The sequence below is a fragment of the Apteryx mantelli genome, chromosome 14 (assembly GCF_036417845.1).
Source record: "Apteryx mantelli isolate bAptMan1 chromosome 14, bAptMan1.hap1, whole genome shotgun sequence".
In the NCBI taxonomy this organism is placed as follows: domain Eukaryota; kingdom Metazoa; phylum Chordata; class Aves; order Apterygiformes; family Apterygidae; genus Apteryx; species Apteryx mantelli.
The window spans coordinates 18,404,797-18,429,522 of record NC_089991.1 but is presented as its reverse complement, the minus strand read 5'-3'; the positions used below and the strand labels follow the sequence as shown (position 1 = coordinate 18,429,522).

Genomic DNA, 24,726 nt, shown 5'->3' with positions numbered 1-24,726 from the left:
CTGCACAATGCCTCAACGCTAGCTTTTGGCAAAAACACATCTTTTAAAAAAATGGAATTTGGAAAACTTGCAAAAACCCCAGAGGGAGATTTCAGGTTGATCACAGCAACTCAGGCATCTGTGTTTTACACCATTGGTGTGCTCCACTTGACAATTATTTTAATGTTGAATTTAATGTATCAATTCTATAAATTTTCTCATGCAAGTAATTTCCCAAAGAATGATTTTTAGTAATGCTTCAATAACCAGTAAAAATTAAAAATGAAAAATGTATTAAAAACTGCATTGAAATAATTTTATATTATTTCAATTTCATTAAATTTAGTTTAGCTTAAAGTGTCATCTATTACCATTTATGGTGCTTTCTTACCAATTTAATTTAAGGATAAAGCCTTTAGTTTCATATGTGAGAAATTTTACATAGCTGTTTTGGGTCAGTTTCTGTGAGTTACTACCATCCTAAGAGGTCCATAAAGACTGACTTTAAAGTTGAACAATAAATGTGGGTCTTTCAAGAGTGTCTTTCTAATTACTGTGGAATATTGAAAAGCCTCGTTATATAGAAAATAAACTTCACAGGAAAGCAATTGCATATAGCCAGCAGTTTTTATTAGAATTTGGGGAAAAGGTTGCCAAAACTGAGGTTCTTTTGAAGACTTGATTAACAAAATCCATTTTTGTCTGGCGGCAATTCTATAAAGAATAGGTTACAGTGGATTTAGCTTCCTGTGAAACGGCTGTTGAAAAATCCTTTATTGGAAATATTTTAGTAAGACAGTACCTTAAATATAGGTGCTTTTGGTTAAATATGCAATATATTCTTCCATTAACTAGAAAATGACATGGTTCTTGCATGATTTTGTATTTGTATTTTTAATACAGTGGAAGTTTCTTAAATGTGCAACTATTTTCCTAAAACTTCTTCTCTTTGTGCTAGACATCTAAAATACGAGAAATAAAGACAACTGAAAAGTGTTAATTAGGTACATATTAATACAGGCTAGTATTTAAATATTTAACTAAATTCTGGACAAAATATATGAAGAGGCGATATTAATTAAACTACCGTTACAGTATAATTAAAAACCAGATTAACACTTGAGCTCTGCAGTGGTCTCAGTAATGTTTGTAAATGAAAAATAAATCCCTCAGTAAAACAAATAAAGTGCAAACGCTGATCTTTTAGTTCATCGTTGTGAAATGTTGACTACTTGAAGGCCCTCTTCTTCATGTATTTGAGTATGGCACATTGAAGAAAAAATACTGGAAGCTATTATATGTGGCATTAGAGTAGATGGTGTTATTTGAAGAAAGATTTCGAGTAGTGTAAATGTAGATTTTTAAACATTAACTATCATTTAATGCCAAGAAAAAAATTACATAGTTTCATTTTGAGAAGTTTTTGCCCTGAATGAATTCAATTATTTAATATTTTAGGACAGTGGGGTTTTTTTGTTTTTTTAATTCTTAAATCCAGTATCATGAGAAAAATTACATTAACCTCATAGCTGGCGATTTTTCTCTCATGAATACGTTCAGAAACTAATTACTTTGTTGTTGTAAGCAAAAATTCTAAACCTGTGTATTTAAAGGATTATTTTAAATGGCAAAAGAATGTCAACATTGTAAAATGCTATTCCTTCCAAATGTTGTTTAAAATGTAACTCTCAAGTGTGAAAGTGTATAAATCCAAATGGATAAGGCAGCGTGATCCACTGTCAGGGGAATTGCGTGCTAAACAGTTAATGCAGCGTCTTGGTTAAATAGCCATAGAATATCTGTGATATAAAGGTATTAGGATGCAGAATTATTTTTCATTTTATAGAATGGTGATGTATCCCAATTTTTTGCTTTAAAATGTCAATTTTAAAGATAGATAATGATAATCAGTTGCATATAATTTGGTCACATAATTAATTCTACTGCTTTTTAATAAAACTGAGATTACCTAGTGAATAATGGTGCAAGATTATAATAATACACGGTGTTATAGCTACCATAGGAAGGACGCCTTCTTCCTCAAGTAATCTTGTACCTCCTATGGCTGTTTTGCAAGCAGGTGTCTCTTTCACGCTTCACCTGGATCCCCAGTACCTGCTGGTCTTTTTTCCTCCCTCGCCGGTGCTTTTCGCAGCCTTCTCCGAGGTCGCTGCGGGTGCGAGCGTTGCCGGTTGCTACCTGCCTGCCGCAGGACCGGGGGCTGCCGGAGCGGCGCGGGGAGGTGGGAGCAGGTGAGGCGGCCGCGCGTGCCGCCGGCCTTCCCCGGCCTGCACCTGCACCTCCGCCGCGGAGCCGAAGTCCAGCGCTCTGCGCCTCGCGTTTCGCTTTTAAACCGCAACGCGCGCTTTCGCCCCTGTCAGATGTGCGTCTCAGCTAGCGGAAACCTGCAAGTCCGGGGTGAAGCGTGGCGGCGTTCAGTGGCTCGCGCCTTGGCTCGTAGCTTTTACAATATGTCGTTGCTTCGCCCCGTTCAGCTTCCGGAGTTCCCTTCGCTACGTCGGGTCTCACAAGCGCAGCGGCTCGCCTTCTGGCGCGCGGACGCCGACGTTCCTTGGAGGCAACGGAGTCGCGCGGGAGTTGTGGGTGAAGCGTGGCGGCGGTGCCGTATCCCTTCGGAAGGCGGGAGCGACGGGGGGTGCCAGGGGGGACTCTGTCCGTTGCAGAATTGCCTCTAAAATCTGAGCTTGTCTCTTCTGACCGGTTTTCACCGTTAGATGCATAACGTACCAGTAGTGACACCAAGGGGGAACAGGTCTCCTAGGAAGGGTCCAAACGGTGATAAACAGAAATGGTATTTAAATCTGAAGGAACGCTGCTGCTGCTGACTGACTGAGGCCATTTTTCACATTTACCTTTGGGTCAGGTGGAGCTGATGCGTGTGCCATGTCGCAGTGCTGAGCGCTGCAGCTCTGTGCAGACTGCAGCGAAAGGGGGCAAGGAGCAGCACGGCAGGTGCCTCGAGGAAATATATGTGCCAGCTGTTCCTGGATCCCCATTTTATAAATTTTTTTAAAGTAGAATTCTCTATTCTCCCTTTCAGTGCGTATGATCAGTTTTACTCCCGTAAGGTGGTGTTCTCAGCTGCTGCTGGGCATGTCTATGCTGCGTATTGAACAGCCGCACAAGTAGCATACCCGTTTGCAGGATGTTGTCTGGTTGCTAGCCCATGTCACGGGCTTTTTATTTTCTCTTCGTGGATATAAAAGTATGTGCTGACACCTGCCTTTGACTTTCTGTAAAGCCACAGCTCAGGTTTCCTCCAAAGTTTGAAATGACCCGTTGTCTTGGAAGGAAGGCAGTCCTTTAGACTTTGACTCGCCAGTCTCCAAGCGATCACTAGCAAGGGTGCTATACAAATGCAAATAAACAGCATTTCTGTTTTTGACACATTGAGAAGCAAATGGGGAAGTGAAGGGTCTTAAACACAGTCGGACAGATGTGCTTAATTTTAAGACAAGTAATAATTCCTCTGGCTTTTGAGGAAGAGTTCTCCTGCTTAAAGTTAAACACAGGCCTGAACATTTGGGGGTGATAGGTGTAAGGAGCCCTCAGCCCTGACTCCTACCACGGAGCATTAAACACGTGGATGCCTCCCAAAGCCTGTACAGATGTAGTTTATGGGGCGCACAGAATCTGGGTATATTGAATATAAAGGGATATCCACAGAGAATTTTTTCCTGATTTAGTGACCATCCTGCTTGAGTACGTGTCTTCTGAGTGCCTGGTGGTTCCCCTTACTGTGGTCCTGTGGGTTAATAGCATGGACTAACTGTGGTTGTTAGCATTAGCATGACTGCAGCTGCAGTAATATGATTAAGATTTAGTCATTACACTTTCTCAACAAAAATCAATTTATGAGAGTAATATTTTTTTAAAAGCAGTATACCGCATGCCTTCATGAATAAGTATTCATGGCTTACTATCAGAAGGCTTAATGATTAGCGCTCTTTGCTTATTTGCTTATTTTAGTATGTTTGGCAGAAAAATCAATATTACAAAGTAACTCAAAAATAGGCAACATATAGTGCTTTACTTAGAAGAAAAGAAAGAAATGGTTCTCAGGTTGTTCCTGTTTTTTCTCCATCATGCTAGTATGTGCCAGCTTTATACTTAATAAAGCCAACTGAAGTGTAAAGTACTTAGTCATGCAACCAGTGTTATATTTAACCCCATTTTAAGTTTATTCCTCCTGAAATCCATGGTCCTTTCTATTTGAGCAACCCATTTTTAAAAACCCACACAATTAAATAGTGAGCCCAGAAAAAGCCACTCAGCAGCCACTTCATCCTCCCAGCAGCCAAAAATACAGAGATTTTAACATCTTTGTGGGGTGGTGGAAGGGGTGGAGAGAACATCAGTGAGTATGTATATACTTATATATGCATGTATAGAAAGTATATGTGAACTCTCAGGCTACAGAAAAATCCCTTTGGGGTGATTTTACATCCCGATACCTGTCAGTTTAAGAGACATTGCTGGAAGTTTTGCCAAATTCAGCATGTTCTCCTACATTATGATAGCTGTGAGAAAACTTAGCCGGCTTTATGCTTGCTAAGGTTTTTGGTAGATCTGACAGCCTCTGTGATTTCTCATGCACTCGAAATCATAAAAAGCCTGCTGTCCACAGAGACTGGACTGCATTGCCAGGGATAACTTTCCTATCATCTTCAAATATATACATATTCAAGATGCTGAGTGTTAGTGCTTCACATGAACAGGACACATGAACATCATGTTTACATATGCTTTTTAACCAAAAGATACTTTTTTTTTTTCTTTAGCAATTATAGTATAGTACTTACTCTCTACTTTATTATTATGCCATGAGAAAGTTGTTGCGACAAATGTCTATTTAGAGTGAAGATGCAGCAGAAAATTAGAAAAAAGTTGCCAAGACTCCCTGTTACACAGGTGTAATATATTTGCCATCTATGTGTATATTATTTTAAATGTTTTGTTTATGCATAACAAGAAAACTCTCCAAACCAGCAACCAGAAGCTCCTAATGAAATCTTTGTATCTTTGTTGAGGATATTTTAGATGCACAGTATCAGTGTTCCCTGCCTCAGCAAATCCACAGTTCCTGCTCTGCAAAAGGGGGCTATAGTAAGTCAGGAGTGTGCAACTATCTTTTTTTTTTTTTTTTTTTTTTTTTGAAACGCTGACATTGTATTTGCACATGAGTAGGTACATAGATTTATTTCTTTATATGTAAAATTTAAAGGATCACATGTTAGAAAATGCAATCACTGAATTTTAAATGACAGCTCTTAACTTCAATTTCCTAATCAAAAGAGACAGATGTGGCCGCACCGCGCTCTCCACTTACATTGCAAAATGTATGCAAACCATCCGTCTGCAGGCAGGCAAACGGGAGCGCTCCACATGACAAATATTAAATTGCCCGTTTTAAAGGAAGAGAGCGCCCTGGGTGCGCGCGGGTGCGCGGCCGGCTCGCTCCCCGCCGCCACCGCCGCCGGGAGAGGCGGCACTGCCCGAAGCCGCTCCGCAGGGACCGGGCGACCAGATGGGGCCACTGACAATGCGGAGCCGCATCGCGCCGCCACAGACATGTGGTGCTTAGAATAATAAAAAGACTATAAAATTAGATTAGTCGAGTCTAATTTGGAATTGGTGTATTCCCTGGGCGCTCTCGCCGCTCTTGGGCGGATAAAGCCCGGAGATTTAGTGCCGTCAGGACAGAGGACTCCAACTTCCAGTAAAAAGGAAAAAAAAGGCATTCTGGGAGGTCGCGAAGGGCAGCCCGGTGACCTCCAATGATTTACAGGCCTTTAGCTTAATGAAATTGTTTCAGTGACATGACGGTAAAAGCTCATAATGGATTGGATGCCCTAATGTAATGAAATTACTCCCTTCTGCCTTTAAAAAAAAAAAAAAAAAAGGCGCAATTAATATTTACTGAGACCTGACAGGCTTCAGTGCGCGGCTCCGGCAGGCAGCAGGCAGCAGCGGCGGCAGCGGCAGCTGAGCCCCGCCGGACCGGGGATGGGGATGGGGCCGGGGCCGGGGGCGGGGGGCGCCCCGGCGGCGGCGGCGGCGGCAGCGGCCAGCCCTCACCCTCTCCCTTGCTTCCCGCAGGCAGCTGGACAACAACCAGATCAGCTGCGTCGAGGACGGCGCCTTCCGAGCCCTGCGCGACCTGGAGATCCTGTGAGTGCTCCCTCCCGCACGGGCCCCGGGCCGGGGGGGCGGTGGGGTTGGGGGGGGGGGTGGCGAAACCGGGGGGCCGTCGCGCCGGCTCCTCGCACCCCGCCGTCGCGCCCCTTCTCCCCGCGCCGCGGCTGGGGCCGGGCGAGCAGCGGCAGGCGCCGGCCGCAGCGCAGGGGGCTGGGGGCCTCGCGCCCGGCCTCGCTCACGAGGAGCCCGCGGCCTGGCCGTGGTGCCGCTGCGCCGGAGGGAGGGAGGAAGGGAGGGGGCAGAGCGGGGGCTCGGCGCGCCGCTGGCTTTGGGGAGTGCCAGGGCCGCGGGGGCACCGGCCGCGGTGCGCTCTTCGCGCGCCACGGACTTCACCAAGTGGCAGCCCTGGCCAAAAAGGAGTCGGGTTTGACAGGGAAACCTGACTCTAACGGGCGCAAGGCACGCTGAATTTGTAGTGACGTCGTGTGACGTTGCGCCGGCAGGTAACCTGCCCGCTGCTCGCCATGGCTCGCTCGCGTGAGGAGACCTTTGCCGGAGTACGGTTCGCCTGGGCGGGCTGAGGCGAGGGCTTCCCTGTTACCTGGGAGTCAGTGCTGCCCTCCTGAAAGCGTTAATACTTCCAAAAATGTGCAGCGCTAAGCCAGAGCGGGAAGCGGAGAAGGAAGAGAGCCCCCCTAAATCCAGCGCGGAGGGAAGTCGGCGGTGGCGCAGTGCCGATGGGGCGTTCGGGGGCGCGCAGCCCAGCTGGGCGCGGGGGAGCTGCCCTTCGCCTTCGGCGGCGCGGGCCAGGCGGGCGAAGCGGGGCCCGCGTCCCACGCGCTGAGCACTGGTGCCGCTCGCCCGGCCCTGCGGCAGCACCGCCTGCGCCGGGGCTGCGTCCCGCCGGGGCGAGAACGGGCGTTTGCCATCAGTTCTGCAGTTCCGCTTCCCCGATGGCCGGGGGGCTGTCCGCGCTCGTCTGCCGAACGCGGTCGCGTGGGCGCCTCCGGGCCGCCCTGCCTCGGCTCGGCTCGGCTGCCGGGGTTCCTCCGGGGCTGCGTGTCGCTCGTGCCGAGCTAGCAGGAGGCGTCTAGGAGCGGATGGGAGCTGCGCTAGGAACTGCCTTGATCAAGGGCGTTGTCCAAATTCAACGTGAACAGCGCTTTGTAGAAAAAGTGTGTTGCCACCATAAAGTTTTACTTGTCTGCCAGACTGAGCAGTATGGAAAGAAAAGGAAGGAAGCAAAAAGATCGCGGTCTCCTATGAAACTGGCCTCTTTTTTTTTTTAATTATTTTTTGCTGGACTGTTTTCCCGTACCTGCAGGGAGTGAATCAGTCCTCCACTGACACTAGACTGTGCTGTAGCTTTCACTAAGATAGGCTGGAAAATCATGGAGCCTTTTTTGTATTATACTGAATTCTGTAGGCTCTGGAGAAGTTCCTGGGGATGCATTTCTGCTCCCTAGTAAATGTTGAATTAGTTTATTTATCTCTCTGCTTATAGTTGCTTAATTCTACAGTAGTTATTTGTGGGTGGGAGAAGAGGAGAATTTCTTCTTACTGTATAAAATACATCATAATCAGTTCTTTTATGTATTTTTAATTTGCAGCACAGACATGCTACTAGAGAAAAAAAATCAATCTTAATTCTAAGAGATGAGGAAATGGATTGATACTATTTATTTCTAAAGGTATTTTTCTTGCAGTCACACAATTTGAGCTGTGTACTTCCAACCTAATTTGAAATTTTTTCTAAGCTTTTCTTCAAAGAAAGTTTGAGCATTTAAGTCTCTCAAACAAAATAAATTTGTTTAATGCCCCAGAGGATATAGTATCTTCAGTTGTACAGCAGTCATAACCATTAAAAAATAAAAGCATTTTGAACCATCAAAGAGTATTAACAAGTGAAACCAAAGGACATCCAGATAACATTTCAGAGCACAGCTTGCTATGTATATTTTATGCAGATATATTTTAACTTATAATGTAACATGTAGCAAATAGCTAATGATTCTGTAGCTAATAGCTAATGATTCTGGGAAAAACTCTTTATCTAAGTAATCTATTTGAACAGTTTGCAGGGTACCAAAAAGTGTATTTTTTATCTGACTGACTGAAATCTTGTGACCTTTCTTATATCAAACATTTACATTTCTGGATCTCTTCTCCCCACACCTGTGTCTTTACATCCTAAATTCTATAGATTACTTGGGGCAGAGACAAAATGCTTAGTGTTACCCAGAAAATAAATTAACAACACACTTTTTTTAAAGCACTTTTTGTTTCTGGATTGCATTTTTCATTCAGCTTGTACTCCTCAGGAACTATTAGCGTAAGGAGCTTGGTGCTTTGGTAGGTGGGGGAACAGAAGGAAGTTATGCAATTATCCTGGAAATAAAGAGCGCTTCATGGTCTGTATTATTTATTTCTGGCTGTCAAGCACACAGTTTTAGTTTACTACTTTCATTTTCCTTTTTCAGTGTTATGAGTAAGTTCCTATACCAATACACAGTGCAGAGCCAGAAATGAAAACAAGACTGAAATTTGTAATAAATTACAGTACTCTAAACATATTTTAACATGGTTTTGCGCTACCAGGATTATCCTTGGGAGCAGTGCAATGAGTTGCTAACTCCAGCTGAAGCTTGGTTCAGACCCAGGGAGTGACTGTGGCTCCTGATGCAGGCGCAGTCTTTGAATCACTTCTCCATTTATGAATTTTCAGTGCTTCAGATGTCCCAAAAGGTGTCCCTGATCCCGTGGTCTGACCTATGTCAACCATAAGGCAGGTGCCCAGCACTACCAGTGACTGCAGGATTTGGATAAACAAACCCGTGAAAATGTTGAGAATGAAGTGCTTTGGTGCCTTCTGCTGATCACCCTTGCCCGCTGTCTGAGAAACGACACGCAGAACTGGCATACTTACCTAAATATCATTTGTTTGTAGTTTGGGATTGGGGCTGGGTTTTTTCATTTTGTATCAAGTGTTCTGTCCAGCTTCCTAGACAGGTTTTATTTTTATTTGTTGATAAGGTAGGGATTTTTATTGTTGGCATACTTCCTTTCCCCCTTTTTATAAGAAAAAAAACCATACTTTGTTAGGCTTGTTCCTGCGTTTCAGGACACAGAAAGAAGGTGTGTGCAACCACTCAAACCGTAATAAAATGTGAAAGTGGCATGCATTTGTGAGAGTTGACAAAAGTTATTAAATAAATTACGACCTGTAAGAGTAGAAATGTGCAGAAAACTCAAGGAAAATTGATGTGAAACTTCCACTGGCTGAAGTGTCATTTTTGGAGGGAAAAGGTTTTCTGCTCTGCTTCACTTAATTTTTACTTACGTCCTGTGGCAATATATGACAATAACAGTATTATTGAGAAATATTTATTAGTATAGCTGTAAGCAAGTTAAGATTATTAAAAAACAAAACAAAAATTCTTCAGAATAATTGTCCAGTATTCCTTGTGGGGTGCAGCAAGAAGACGTTCTGATCCTTTGCAGATTAGAAATGTGTTAGCCCACAGCTTGATAGTCCGATGTCCGAAGCGATGGTGCATAGGAGCTAAAACTCTTTCAGAGCTCAGAATTTCCCTGTTCATCTTGTAGGATACTTGAGTAAAAGGAATTAATTCCAAAGCAACTCAACGTGCCCAGTCAAACTAGATAAACTGTTAATACTGAGCTGATGATCCTGCTATTGCCGTTAGTCTGGAAGTGCTGGACAATAATAGTATTTCTAGGATCCATTTCTCAGTAAGACACAGAACTCAGTTTAGCAGCAACCCCTTTTAATTTATTTATTATTATTTTGTGTCACTGAAGCAGCTTGAAAACAGCGTGGTGCCATTGCAGTGGTGCCGTGTGGACAGGATAAGAAGGACTATGAGCCACCGTTGGCAACTTTTCTGCAGTGTTTTCCTCGTTTTATCTTGTAAAAGCTGTTTTTCCCCCCACTTTATAATGTTAGCTAGAAGAATGGGAGCTTGAACACTTGTTGTTCATTGTAGATTTTCTGCAAAAAAACTTACCACCCAAAAGTTGTTTATCACAGCAAGAGCTTATCCTAAAAGGACTGTTGTTAGTATTGTATTAAAAAGAAGAAAACAACAAATGAATTCTTAGTGTACAGAGCTAGTAGCGAATGTCTTAGGTCTGAGTTTGCTGGTAATCAGGTTAATTAATGGAGGTCTTGACTTGCATTCATATAGTATGTCCTGTCCCGGCTTTCAAAGCACGGACAAAGCCTGAAAATCCCCTTTGCTGAGTTCCCCTGCTTTCTGGAATGAGTGAATGAAGGCTGACTGTGTTGTTAGGAGGCTGCAGCAGCAAGCAGTGCCTGGGAGTCCACCCTGCAGCTCCGGCCCCTTCAGTGCGGAAAATCATGGTGCTGCGCTCACAGGTAGTGCTGAAGAAGAGCAGGTGCAGAGACCCAAATATCCACATCAATTTTAGGCCATAACTTCAAATTCAAATGAACCCTAAATAGTTGAACTTAAAATAACCAAAACAAAATAATACCAAATCCCTTAGTGTTTTTTAGGTTGTAAAAATGTAAATATAAATGAAAACGCACCATACTTCCATCCCTGAAATCTTAAAATGAAAAATAGTAATGGGAGTATTAGAAATTAAAATTGTTATACCAGTGATGAATATATCCTTTTCTGTCCAAGCATTTCTGCCTCGCTCTTTGCACCGCCTCCGTGGCGAGCCCCTGATTTCAGCACACAGCTACAAGTGTATTGCACTATTTTCTTTGCAACTTGCCTTCAACCAGCGTTGCGTGGTGAAGAGCATGGGGCAACCCGCTAGGCCACTTCCAGTTTGCGTTTTGTGGTTCTTTTGTACACTGTGTAAAACATCCATTGACAGGAAGTATTTTACGAGTGGAATAGGGTTATTCATGCTTAATTTTTCACTCTCATACATTTCTCTTATCACGATTGTGTTTTATGAAAATTAAGTAAGCTGCGCAATTTCTGATAGAGACGTCATGAATGAATATGCTAATAATACACAATATCTTTTGTCTTAGCAAACTTCTAAGATATTTTATGAACGTGAATCATTATTTTGTGTTGCAGCCAAGATTTAATTTTTCCTCTGGTTGTCTTCTGTATGCTGAATACTCAGTTGTATAGTCAGTTTTACTTATTTGCAAAATGCTATTCTGGGTATGTCTTAACTAGATGGAAAGATTTATATTTGCTTTCCCAACCTGGAGAGGCAGGGAGCTAAAGTCATGACATAATTCTAAATATATGAGATGTCATTGCTTAATGAAAGCTTGAAAATGCCACAGAATGTGATTTCCTTCTCTATTTTACTGGAAATTATGATTGGTTGAGGCAATCAGGATTAAATTTGAACTCTGTAAGTTGCATTCCTAACCAACGCCAAGATACCTAAATACAATAATGAAAATTAGATTTTTATTAAAAATGCTATGCATAGCTGTTTTACTTATTCATACAAGCATACAGTAAAATTAGAATGATTGGTGTTGGTTTTTTTCAATTTAAGGGTGTATATTAGCTCAAATAAATGTAAATGAATTAAAAATCCTTAATTATTTCATCAGTCTGCATGTGCATAATACAGGTTATAAAAACAAAATGAAAGCAGATAGCTAGTGGCAGGGTATGAGTAATTGAAGTGTCTATCTGTTAGGCGAAATTCCCGAAACACAGAACAGAGAGTTTGGCTTTTCTAAGAGTATCCATGGAGCTTGTGTCACAGGAAGTCAACGTGTGCCAGAGCAAGAATAAAGATAAGAATGATTATAAGAATAAAAGCTTGGCAACCAAGACACGGTGCTCCCGGAGTAGAGAGGTGTCAGTGGACAAATGATAATTTCCACCTTTCTCCAGTGCATTACCTGGCTGGAGCACCTGCAGGCGTTATGGGAAGGTCCAGCAGTTTACGCCCTGCCCGGGCCCAAGCAGAAGCCCTGCTTCTCTTTCCCGGTATGTCTTTAAGCGAAAGAGAGATGCTCCTGAAGAACCTGGCTGCTATTATAGGGAAGGTTTTCCATTTTATAAATCAATCGGAGATGAGATGAACTACAGAAATGCCCTTTTCTGGAGAACTTTTAGAAAGCTACTGCACCCTGTGGACCCAGATGAAATAAGATGGATCATTAGCATGAAGAATAGATGGAGGAAAAATGGGATGCGTACATGGTTGCTTGAAAGGGAGTGTTTTTATTTGCTGATACTTGTCAGCGGGAGATCTAGCATCATTGCTCAAGATATGGAAATTAAATCTGAGATAACCTCTGTTCTACAGCATATTACAAAATGCGAGGTTGGAAGTACAGCATAGCGAGAAGAACGCTATCCAGATGGCACCACGGTGACAGGCTTTATATCAAAGCCCAGCTGAGATAAAATAGGAGTGGGCAAGAGAGGGCCTCTGTGAAAATCACTGATGCCTGGTAGAGATGTAATGTAACTCTTTTTTATGGCGAGAGCATATTTGCATAAGTTCATTGATCAGCAATTTTGCTAATCCTGCAGTATTCCAGGCATGTCCCAGCAGACTGATGAGCACTTCTGTCCACCCTCAGTGTGGATGCCTAATTATATTATATATTTAGAAAAGATGGATTTTTTCCCCCCTGGAGCATATGTAGTATTTGAATGCTGTGCTCGTTCTCCGTCCCTGCTCCCGCCAGGGTTGTAGGTTTTCCCCTTTAAGAGTAGCCCGGAGCCCTCCCGGCTGCAGCCCTTACCAAGACAAGAGCAGCGCCGGTTTAGAGTTATTAGTTTCATGAATCACTAACCAATGTGCTTTTTAAGGAAGCCCGGTTTTATGGCCTGCATAGCGTAAGCCCTTTAGTGGCACTGCAGTCGCTGCTCTGAGAGTCTCCGATGTCAAAACCCTCGGAGCCATAGGGATTTTGGCAAACCTCTCCCATGGTTTTAATGGTTTCATTTGCGTGCTCTGTTCATCTTGTGACTTGCCCTCCCTCCCCTTTGACTAATACGGTTTCTTCATCGGTAATATAAAAGATGTAGAACAAGCGTCTGACTGTTGAAAGTCAAATGAATGTGAGCAGCCGAATCCTGCAGACGCACTACTGTAGTTTAATGCGGGAACGCAGCTGCGCACCTTAGCCAGAAGCTGAGCTGGCGCCGGCGATGGGAGCGACGCTCCTCGCAGTGAGGCTGCGGTGATGGCGGAGCGTGAGGGGAGGCAGCAAGTTCACGGCGTGCGATTAGCCGTTTTGTGCCCTGATCTGCAATTCGGTGTTTGCGTGCCTCGCCCGCGCGGCTGGCCGCCCGCACTGCGGCTGCAGGGTGCTGTCCCACCGGCCTTTGGAAGGTCTCCGTGGCCGGGCAGGGGGCAGCGTGCCCGCGTGGCTCAGGTCTAGGTCTCTGCGATATCGGCGTCGAGTACAGCAGGACGTCCTCGGTGCTCCCTGAGACCGTTCGGCGTCCCCAGGTGGTGACAGGTGTGGGACTCCCGCTTGCTCTGAGGTGCGTCGCTCTGCTCTGCTGGGAGAGCAGCGCAGACGGAGCTGGACCCAGTCTTCGTACGAGAGAGGACCCAAAAGCCTGCTTCCTCGGAAAATAGAAAGTAAAATTTCAGTATGGCGGGGACTCGGTGTACCAGAATTGTTGGTCTACCGCTTCAAGCATCATGTCAAAATTTATTCTTAAACTGCCGTTGCTGGGAACAGGGTGCTATACATTATTTGGCATTAGCATTTCCAAAATGTTTAGCTTGGACAATAGTATTGTATCTGCAGTAAATGGGAACAGTAGTGTGTAGATACTATGTTTGCAGATCAAACAGATAATTTCATTTGCACCTGAAAAATTGCATATGTAGAAGCTTCTCCTGATCTAAAGTCAAATAATGTGGTTTTAATTTCTGCTGCTCACAGGGGTATGCATATAGTATAAGCATATATAAGTATATATTGTGTATAACATTCATATGATGAAAAGAACATGTAAGATTTAATTAGACCTGTATGTTATGGTTAAATATAGGAAGAATAATTTTTAAAAACCTTAAAAAGACGTGTGAGTAATGTAAATTAGATTTTACTTAGCATATCCAGTTCTTTGTTTAAAAAAATGAAAAATTAAAGAGCTGTGTTAAAGATGGAAGCATGAGACAATTTGAAAGTAATCTGAAATCCAATAATCACAACTTGTGTGTCAATTCTGTTGTCATAAATGAAGCAATTTCATATTAACTAGGTGGATCCTGGCTGAATTTCATTTGCCGAGTTCTGTTTTGGAGGGAATAGCCTGTATGCATTGGTTCAGTATATATGGATGATGGATGTCCATGCTTAAGGCACCTGCAGATCCCTAGAAACGATGGATTTTAAAACAGCATAAGGTCATCCAGAAACTTTTATTGTGGTATACCATGTTGTTCTTGAGTATTTTAGAGATATCTCAGAAAATGTTTTGGTCAGTTGAAAGAGCATCAGATGAGGTGGCCAATCTGAAGGAAATAAAGAATACTAGTGCCATTAATGTTTAAGAATTGCACACATCCCTCTTGTTTTTGAGTGCTAACTGGTGTGAGGTGTCTGTGGTTTGCAGTTGCCAGTCTGTGGTTGAGAGCAGGATGTGTTCAAGGGTAAAACAGAGCAGGACGTTGTGGCAGACGGTTGCGATGGCTTTGGTGGAAGGACGCGGCACCTACTGACCCAGGTCTTTGCGCACCGGCAGGTGACTCAGGACGGCTTGTGCCTCTCGTGCCATGAGATTCTCGGGCTGCGCCGGTCGCCAAAAGCGCTTTTTGGTGGCGATGCAGGGAGGCTGGGAAGGCAGGTGGTGTTCACGGGCTTCAGCTTTGGGCTCGCCCACGGTAATCGATAAACTGCCGCAATGCAGCACCTCTGCGACGCCTCGCGCGGGCCGCGGGCTGGGCGGGCTCTGGCGAGGGGGGCTCGTCCGCTCTGCGTGCCCCCGCGCTTCTTACTGGCTCCTCGCGCAATTTCAGCGGTGCCTTAAAAGGGTTGGGTCCACTTCGCCTGCGAGACACCCTCGCTCGCCTTCCAGGGCGCCGGAAAGCAGGCGAGGCGCTTCGGCTCAGACCTCTTAGGCTGAAACGGGACAGACCATCCACAATGGCAGCTGCGTTTTATTTTGTACGTGTGCAGACGTTACAGAGAAACATGCGTATATGGAGAACATTTGGCTCCTTTTATTTAGCTGCTTTTTGCACTCGTAGAATATTCCTGAACAGATCATGATCGCTTCGAATTCTTTTCTGTGTATATTTTATTTTGTACTTTTTCACTCTGTGGACTGAACGCAAATGAAACACTGTGAGTATCTGATATTCAAACTGTTATGGTTTCTTAGCTGTACTGCATATACATGCATGCATATAAACAGGTATTGCTGCTTCTCATGGGCAGGTGGCATTTGAGAGAAATTTAAAAATTGAAGATAGGTGATTTTAAACATATTGAATAACCTTTTTCCTGTGTGATGCGCACAAGTGTTGTCTAATGTATTAGTAAAAGAAAAACGCAATGTTGATTTGCTGATGGAAAGCAGATCCTTTTCCAGCTTCACCAAGAAACATGTAATTGCCCACGTCCAGGAAATAGGTGTTGGCTTTGCTCTTTCAGCAACATCCATGTCATGGATAAAGGTAACTTTTCCTGAACAACTGTTCAGACATGCCAGGCTAAATTCACAGAATGCGTATATCACATATTTCCTGTTTCATTCATGTGGATTTATATTAGCCTGTGTATTAACTTTTAATTTCTAGCCTGTATGATTGAATGCGAGGACATCACATGTTGTTAGAACCTGAAATTATTCTGCAGATACGCGCCTGTCTGCCCCTCTTGCCGTTGGGGAGGGGTTTTTGGTAGCACAGGGGGCATTCCCTCTTTAAAAGATTTGCTTCCTTCCCCCCCTCTGACCGCTGTCAGAAATTGAGAATATCCTTTGCAGTTCCTTGCTGCACTGTGTCCATCGTCACGCTGCTGGGAGCTCTCCGGGATCTCTTCCAGCCATCTCATTCCAGTGGTGGGAATGCCAATGGTCTCGGGAGCAACGGGGCGGTGGAGCCCGGGGGGCTGCCCCGGCCGTGGGAGCGAGGTGGGTTATTTTCCTGCAGGACCCGGTAGGTCGACCATCGGAGGGCAACAGAGATGAGAGTGTTCTCGCAGCGTGCTCTTCGTGGATGCCAAGCGCTTGCTATTTAAGACGCTTCTGTAAAGCCTTCTGCACTGACACCCGAACGCTGCGGCCAGGCTGCCGGCAGCGCCTAAGCTAGCTGGGAGAGGGATGCGTGCTGGCCTGGGTACCCCTCTGGCCGCACAGCGAATACCATCTTAGAAAAGCACTACCTTATGGCAGCTTTCTATTCGTCGTTATATTTTTGCTTCTGGAGCAGCTGGGTGCTGCGTAGGTGGGATGCGGCGGCTCGTCCCTCCTTTGGTCCTGGCGGTCAACATGGAGCGTGCAGGGCACCGCAGCCGCGTCAGGCGGTGCCGCACTGCGGCAGCTGGTGCAGTGGCAAAAGGCTGGCGTGGTGCGAGTCCCAGTGAGATTTAATATCGTAACGTAACGTCCATTTATTGTCACTTTCTTTAATTCTGAGAAGAGAACCAGTCTCTGTCTGCCACTTGGAATGGCTTTTCTGTTACTGGGTATGTTATACTGAAAAAGTGTGAAAAGGATATGTTCATTATGGCAGGGAAGTCTGTCAAAACAGGTGCTTTTTCCATTAGGTTATGGCACTAAAATTGCAATGTCCTCAGGATGGGATAAATTAAAACACAGTTTTGAGAAATGATATTTTTGCTTTCTGATCCAAATTTAATCAATTTCTTTAGAATTTTTCTTGGTGGAATCCTGTAAATAGACTATAGCATTCAGCTGATTCTATACTAAAACCTTTTACCTTGGTGATGGAAATCTCCATCATCCAATGCCTTCAGCCTTTTGCTGTAGAAATGGCAAAAGCTGCTTGCTCCTTTCAAATTATCGAGAGGACTGCATTAGTTTGAACTGCATTAAGTTTGTGGGACTGTCTGGGCATTGGGAAGGACTGAACGGAAAGAACCGTTCAGGCAGGAAGCTGAGAATCTGTTTTATTTTGCTGAAGAACTGATGCATCAAACTTACGGTTTGTATGAAATGGCTTTGTATCGTTGATGCTTTTTCATCTTTTTGATAAATATGTTCTGGTAGGATTTCAGACCTCTTTGTAGAGAACCCAGTCCACTTTCCGTTAATGTTGGCAGGAGTAGCATGAAATCCATAAACTGCAATATCTGACAAGCTTGCAGAGGTTAAGACAGAGCGCTCAATATTCGGTATAAGTGATGTCTGTATAACCTAAACAAATAGCGTATCTATTTAATAATTATTTTATATTAAGTAAAGCAATTTTTTTTATTATTTTAATTATATCAAAGCAGGAATTTTTAAAGGATTGGACAAATTTTAGATATTCAAATTAAGTACAATTCTGTTCTGTAAAAATCTGTGCCTAAGCAAGTAGATTGCAGGGACTAGATTCACTGCTGGCTGAAATCAGCAACAGGATTTGCACTGAATTCAGTGGTTTGGGTGTCATGATAGTTGGACTTGTTCCTGGTTGTCCTAGACAAATAGTATCGAATCTGGAAACTGCCTACCAGAAGAGAAGCATCAAAACCACACTGACGTTGTAAAACGTGCTCAGTATTTGCAGAAATGCTTTTCCTTCTCTGAGTCCAAATACTTAAAGAACCTTATGGATGTACATGGGGCTTAGAACCACAGTGTTGTCTTTCCCAATAAACTGTACTGAAAAATGCGTAGCTTTTGGGCAAAGACTTGAGAAAATTTCCTGATTCAAAAATAAGTAAAGACAGTGTTTCTTCTGCCATTTTTGAGTTTAGAAAAATAATTCTTTGGAAAATCCTTAATTTAAAAATAAAAAGCAGCAAAATAATTTCAGTCTGTGTTCTTTTGTCTTTGCACTGGTGCTTTTTAAAACTAAAATTTTTCTTTAGGCTGGACTGAATTTTGAATTTGTGGTTTTTGCCTGGAATTATCATGTTATATGAAAGGTTGAAAACCTGAGTGAAATTTCTGTAAAAAGCTTTTTCAGTCCTCCCTGGGCCTAGGCATTAATAAAAATGAGGAGCTACACTGGTACACGTATTCGGTGCAACTAACAGAGATGATACGCTAGTGTGGGAAAACAGATGCATCTTTCTGTACACAGAAAGAGGAGACCTCCTTAAAGGGGAGTGGGAAGACATGTCGTGTAAGACCATGTGAATGCCATTTTTTGACTTTGCACCTGAAGTCCACCACCTAAATTAACTGTATACCTTTCTCTGTATAACTTTTATCTTATCTTATAGTACCATATCTTATCTCTTTCTATGTTACCTTACTTTATCTTGTTTTAGCTTATTTTATTTCTTCATGTGTTGACGTAAGTAAGTAAATTCAGGCACAGCGATAACCGTGTGTGCATAGAGCCCATAAATGCCGAGGTTAAGATAACGCTAGAAAGGCTTCACCATCAGCCACTAGACGTTGGTTCCCAGAAACCGTAATTTTGCTCCCACATGCGTCCCATGTGCAATCTTTGATTGTACGGTCCCGTATGGATTTTTGTAGCCCCTTTCATCCTTTTACCCAGGCTCCTTGTCCCAGTCTCCTGGCCCGGACGGTTTGCCTGGCCGGTTGCTCCGCTCCAGCCTGTCCTCCCTCGGGGCTCCCGGCCGCAGCTCCCCGCCGAGCCGGTCCCCGCAGCAGGGCCAGGCGCCACGGCGGCTTCACGCCGTCGCTGCAGGACCGCGTAGCCCAAGGCCGGCACCGCAGGCAAGTGCGACTGACTCTTGCGGTGTGACAGAAGGAAGCTGAGTGCTTCGGGATGCAACAGGTTTTTTTTTTTTAAAAGGAGCGATTACCAGAATTTGTTATCACAACAACACAATTTCCCCAAAGCCTCATGTTTTTAAAAGTAGTCTCACTTCTTCCATGGAAAAAAAAAATCAAGCTGGCACAGACATCTGGCCTTCATAATAAGCTTAAGCAGTTAAAATCTGAAAGTTATATGCAAATTAAAATCAGCCATAGAACAAGATGGATCAGGCAATTGTATTAGGAAACATTGCTGCCAGTTTTGTCCATAATTCCTTAGTAACCTTATTTATTTTATGTTTTCATACATTTCTAAAAAAAAGATTTTCTTTTCTCTGCATCCTTTTGACTCGTCGTATCTTTAACGTCAGCTTCCCAAGGTAACGAAGCTCGAGGTTCCTGTCTTGCTGCAATGAGAACATTTGCGAGCGCATCAGCAAAAGTCTACCAGTAGAATAGAAACCACAAATTGGCAACTGGTTATTTTTATTTATTTCTGTTGATTTTACGTGACACCTGGAGACTATTTAGAAGATGATTTGTCTGGGCTAACATTGTGTTTAAAAATAGCACTTGTGTAGTGCCAACTCACTTTAGAGTTGGGTGCAAATATTGAGACACAAACCCAGCTGCTATTGCTTTTGCTGCTAATTTGAGGTGTCAGCTCGGAGCTCAGCGGCTGCACGACGGTGAATAAGGCCCCGTGTGAGATCATTATGTTTCCTAACAGCCGAGAGTGATGGATTAATCAGTGCAGCATCAGTTGCTTTCATTCTATGCCCACGCGGTGGTTGTGGGCTTTAATTTAAGCGGTCGGGGGGAGATAAGGGGCTGAGCACAAGAGGCGCTCCGAACCGACCGAAATTAGAAGAGATGCAGTGGCGTTTTGGGTCTTGCCTGACAAGAGCTGTTCTGGGGTGCCTTGGAAGTCGAGGGTGAGGGCTGCTGCTCAGTGCTGAGGGACGAAGTGCCAAAGCCGCTTTACTTTTTCATCCAAGGCCTCGAGAAGTCGTAAATATTTCATGTAATGCAAATTCCTTTTGACCTGTGTAAAAAATAGCATTTTGCAACTAATGAAAATACAGCTCCTTTCACCCCACAATCTTAAAGTTAATTACAAACCTTAATTATGGCAGTGGATAAAATTCAAGTGCCAAGTCTTGGTTTTAGCTACTAAAAATAGATTTAGATTCTGGTTTTGGAATTGCTAAGCTGCCCCTGCCGCCAGCAACACCAGGCGGTGCCTAAGGGCTGGAAGTGATCGGAATTTGTCGCCTCTCGTCCCACCCGCGATGGGACCATCGAGTTCTGCGTCCTTCCTGCCGGGGATTTCTGTGGTCTGTTACTGAAGGCGTCAATTACTGATGGCTGCCCTCTCCCCGTATACAGCTGTTTGCTGTATTTTCCTGTTCTTATTGTAAGAAACATTCCCCCTATAGCTAACTAAAATTTCCCTTTCTGATATTTAAGGAAATTACTGCCTGCTTAACCCTTGTGAGTATTCCCTTTCCCTCTGCAACAGCCTTTTATGTAGTTAGAGACTGTCAGGTTTAAGAGCAAGTAATACAGAAGTGCTAACGTGTAGATCTAAGGTTTGGTCACAATTATTGCTATAATTTGCTGCTAATGCAGTCACCTAAAGACATGTTTGCTCTCCAGTGTTTCAGGCAGACCCTGAGATCCTCTTGCTTACGTGCATGAATATTGACAGAGATGTCTAACTTACCTTGCGTAAGTTTGACGGTGTCAGGCCACAAGTACACTGTGGAAACCTCCTTTCACACATTTTTATTTACCCAAATCCCCCCAAGGTTTCGGCATCTCGGATAAGTCATCTTGCTTTCCCTGCCGGGGCTGGACGGTTGCGTTCGCTTCCCGGCCCCACCGGGGACCTGGGCTGAGCTGCTCCATCCTTCCGGCATCAATTCACCCACTCCTGAACACAAATAACATTATCAGGAAAACTATTTACATGAGAGCTTTAATTATGCTTGGAGCTGCCTTGGTTAAGTCTTACTAAATATTGCAGTCTCATTTATTGAATGTATGTTTGCACTGGGTATAGGAAGCCTGGAAACCATGGCAGTTATGGGAGAGGCGGTAATCGGGGAGTCTGACGGTAATTCGCTCCTGGGAACGCTGCAAGCCCGCAGATACCCCATTTGTAGCTCTCCGTTGCATGCACATAGATAATCATCTTGCATTAGGGCCAATTACATGGTGTTATGGACACACAACACGCAGATTACATACGCAGCCGGCAAGCGCGCTGTGATGAAGCCCAGGGGTAATTGAAGGAGACAGAAGGAAATGTTAGAGTTGTTAGCGCTACCAGCGCTGCAGCGGCTCATGCGCTCCTCCCCGCCAGCCTCGCCGCGCTGCTTTTCGGCTCCAGGCCCAAATCCCACGTTTCAAAGTCTCGCTCCCCAACACGGTTTATCGTACAGCGAGATAACTCAGCACCTTGTTCTTTCTGCAGTGGGGTGAGAGCGTTTTGAGCCAGGAAAAAGCAGTAAGCGTGGCCCTCTCAATGGCGAGTGCAGCCCGTGGACACGTGGAAGCAGGCGTAGCCAAGCGAGGAGTGTGGTTTGCAGGGTTCAGGCTCATCAGCAAATCTCCTGTCTTGCAGAGCCTCTAAATAATCTCTAGTGCCTAAAGGCACAAGACATTCAAAATGAAAAAATACGCTAAATGAGCTGGCTCCTTTTCAGATCTCTTGCTCCATTTACCTATCACTACTTGACAGTATATATCTTGGTGTTAAACATGTTTCTATGTATATTTATATTTGTGTGGGTGCATTCAGAATTCCTTCCTCCGGTGGGTGTGGGTGTCTATGGGCCTGAACGCCTCTTTGCAGCTGCGAATTTTGCAAATGTTGCAACGTCCCGTCGTCGGCTGAATGCGACACAAGCAGCCTGGTGCGCACCAAAAACCTGAACGGGCAACGCTGCAGACCTCTGGTAACTACGGTAGATGCTTATTAAGGCTTGGGAAAAAGTGTTAATCAAAAATCTAATCTATCATATAATTTCTCAATTTGATTAGCTGTTTGTGCTAATCAGCTGCAGAAGTGGAATGTGAAAGACAAGCAGCCTCTGTTACATTCAGAAACCAGAGTGTCTTCAGGTCTGGCCTCGCAGGGCCTATTTTCCATTTTCCCTTTTGTTTTTATCCGTTCAGATTGTAAGTAAACGAGAATATCACTGTGGATGTTGTACTGATATATTTTATATATATATATATATAAAAAATATATAAAATACAGCTAGTATTATATGCACCTTATGAATATGTCTTGCATTTAGAAATACAGCTATTTGTATAGCATTTTTTTCCTTTTACCAATGATAACATAGCATACCATAACTTTTTTAACCTGGGATATATCAGATATTATTTAATTACTGTCATCAAACAATCAGTTATTTGTGCAGCAGTAGAACAGACCTTCCTATATATTTTCCCATTTAAAATGTGCCTGGAAAACATTGACTATTACTGTTTTATGTTGTATTTATTGAAGAACTTAAATAATAAATATTTTAGATAATTCTGTTATGTTATTTAACTTTTCCTGACATCATTGGCAGATCCTTTTGGTTCATGTCTAGTACTTACCTGGATCAGAGCGGGTAGGTGTATTGCAGTAAAAGTATTATTATTCCGGATGAATAAGCCACTAGTTATTCTGGCATTCATTACATGCTCTTAATTTTCATTAGTTTAATTTCAAGTGAGAGAAACAAAATCTCTGTGTACTCATTAAAAGAATTGTCAGGGTTTGACTATTGATCTGACAGCCTGGGATTTCTCTTCTCTGAGTTAGTCCAAGGAATATGAAGATATGCTTAGATTTCATAAGTTTTTCAAATATGATACTTGTACTATTAGTAAGGTTCAAAATTTAAATCCTTTCCCTTTTTTTCCAAAGTATCTTCCACAAAATTTCTGTGATTTCTTCTAGCATTAGGAGTAGAAATTTTGTTTGATTCTCATCTCTTCCTGGACACCTCTATTCCTGTTCAGGAGGATGGAGAAAGGAGTATAAAATAATGCACAAATATTATAAAAAACATGCCCGTCATTTCTGCAGGCTGATGATTTTAACGTGAGCACATTTAATGTAGAATTAACAACTCTTTGTCAGTGAACTGCAGTGGTGTACAAGAATTTGGAGCATGTCAGAAGAGAATATAAATGCACCTGCATGCAATCGCACGTGCACAAGAAGTTTGAGGAAGGAGGCAGGTAACTTTTCAAATTGTGGCAGGATTGCAGAGCTAACATTCCTTCTTCTACAAAACAAAGCAAAACTGGTTAGTCGTTAATAAATCAGTTTTATTCTTCGCATGGAAGGCAGCAGCTCCTTGTGTGCCTCTAACCAGTTTGGGCTACTGGCAGAGAAGTGAGGTTGTCGAGCGGTTCCTCCGGGGTTGTAAATCGAGGAGAGTCCGCACCAGCGGCGGATGTGCCACCTGTACGCTTGCTAATCCCACGTTATGCGTCTTCCAAGTAGTCCCTGGAGGATCCTGAGCACGGCTGCAGTGCGCTTCTGCTTAGCTTGCAAGATCTGTCAAAGGTCGCCTCCCAGGGTGGGAGGTTTGCTGGCATAAATAATATTGTCTATAAGCGCAGTTTGCTGATTCAGCGTCTCGGATGTGAATAGTTTGCAGGGTGAGGACTTCTAAATGAGAGGACGGAGCATTTTCAAGGCACATGGGTGTGCTGGACTCTGGAAGAGATGGGAGGTGTAAGGCTGGGGAGAACCTGGCAGAATACAAGTTTCCCCATGTGATTGTGGAGGTGTCCGGGGATTCTGGAAGTCTTCTGTTTCTCATCGCTTTTGGATGCTTGTGCACCTTTTTCCATGCACTTGAGTCTTAGCCGGATAGAAATGAGAATGGCACCTTGACGCAGCTAACAGACAACTGGAGCAGAATTTATTTTTTCCCGTCACGTGTTAAATACACTAGTGTAATGTGCGTTTCTCCCTGTCAGGACTCATGCTCGTAAAAATCCTCGCTGGGAAGGCTTCATGTGCGTGACAAAGCTTTGCAAGTGCCTTAGAGCCCTGCTCTGTCTGCCTGCACCGTCCCTGTGCGAATGCCAAAGGCTCCCGCTGCGCCAGGGCTGCGTCCGCGGCGGCAGCGGCAGCACAGCAGGGTTAAACTCCTTCGACTGCAGCCTGGCTGTAATGCAGACAGTTCGCTGTCGATTAGCGCCCTTTGCAGCCTTCAGCCTTCTTTGTCCTGAAATAATTGCTGTTATCATAGATGCCTTACTGCCTTCGTTATTGTTAACATTTAAATATCAATGAAATAATATATTAAGAAGTCATTTGTGCGGTGGCAGTCTGCTAGCGTTATCCCTGAAATTTGTGTATAAGGAGTTTATTAATTCAACCCCAACTTGGGATTCTTTGCAGGGGAGGCTGTATAAGTTGTTGACAAATTATGGGAAACCTTTGTTTATTGGGGGCAAACCTTGGCCCTTCTCATCTGCTGTTTTGTGAGTAGCAATACTGGGTGTGACTGGAATAATGCTTTGTCTATTAAACAGAAATATTTTCCGAAATCTAAAAATATATCTGAATTGCCGAATCAGACAGTGAACGCTGACCTTTCAGCGTCCGGATGAAGAATTGCACTGGGAGAGAGGGATACGGCCTGTGCCCGCAGTTACCATAGCTCGCTGTCACTTTCTATTCTGTCTGAATCCAATCCCT

The 24,726-nt window shown here is 43.8% G+C and overlaps 1 protein-coding gene across 4 annotated transcripts in view; it reads left to right on the top strand.

The window, feature by feature from the left end:
* SLIT3 (slit guidance ligand 3) overlaps positions 1-24,726 on the top strand; it is a 517,687-nt gene that overhangs the window by 293,587 nt on the left and 199,374 nt on the right. For 3 of the 4 annotated variants that reach the window (XM_067304843.1, XM_067304841.1, XM_067304840.1), the window contains exon 6: positions 6,100-6,171. The exons of the other annotated variant lie outside the window; for it this stretch is intronic. In XM_067304843.1, the coding sequence (XP_067160944.1) occupies positions 6,100-6,171 (72 nt within the window). The remainder of the gene's footprint in view (positions 1-6,099; positions 6,172-24,726) is intronic. 4 annotated transcript variants of the gene reach the window in all.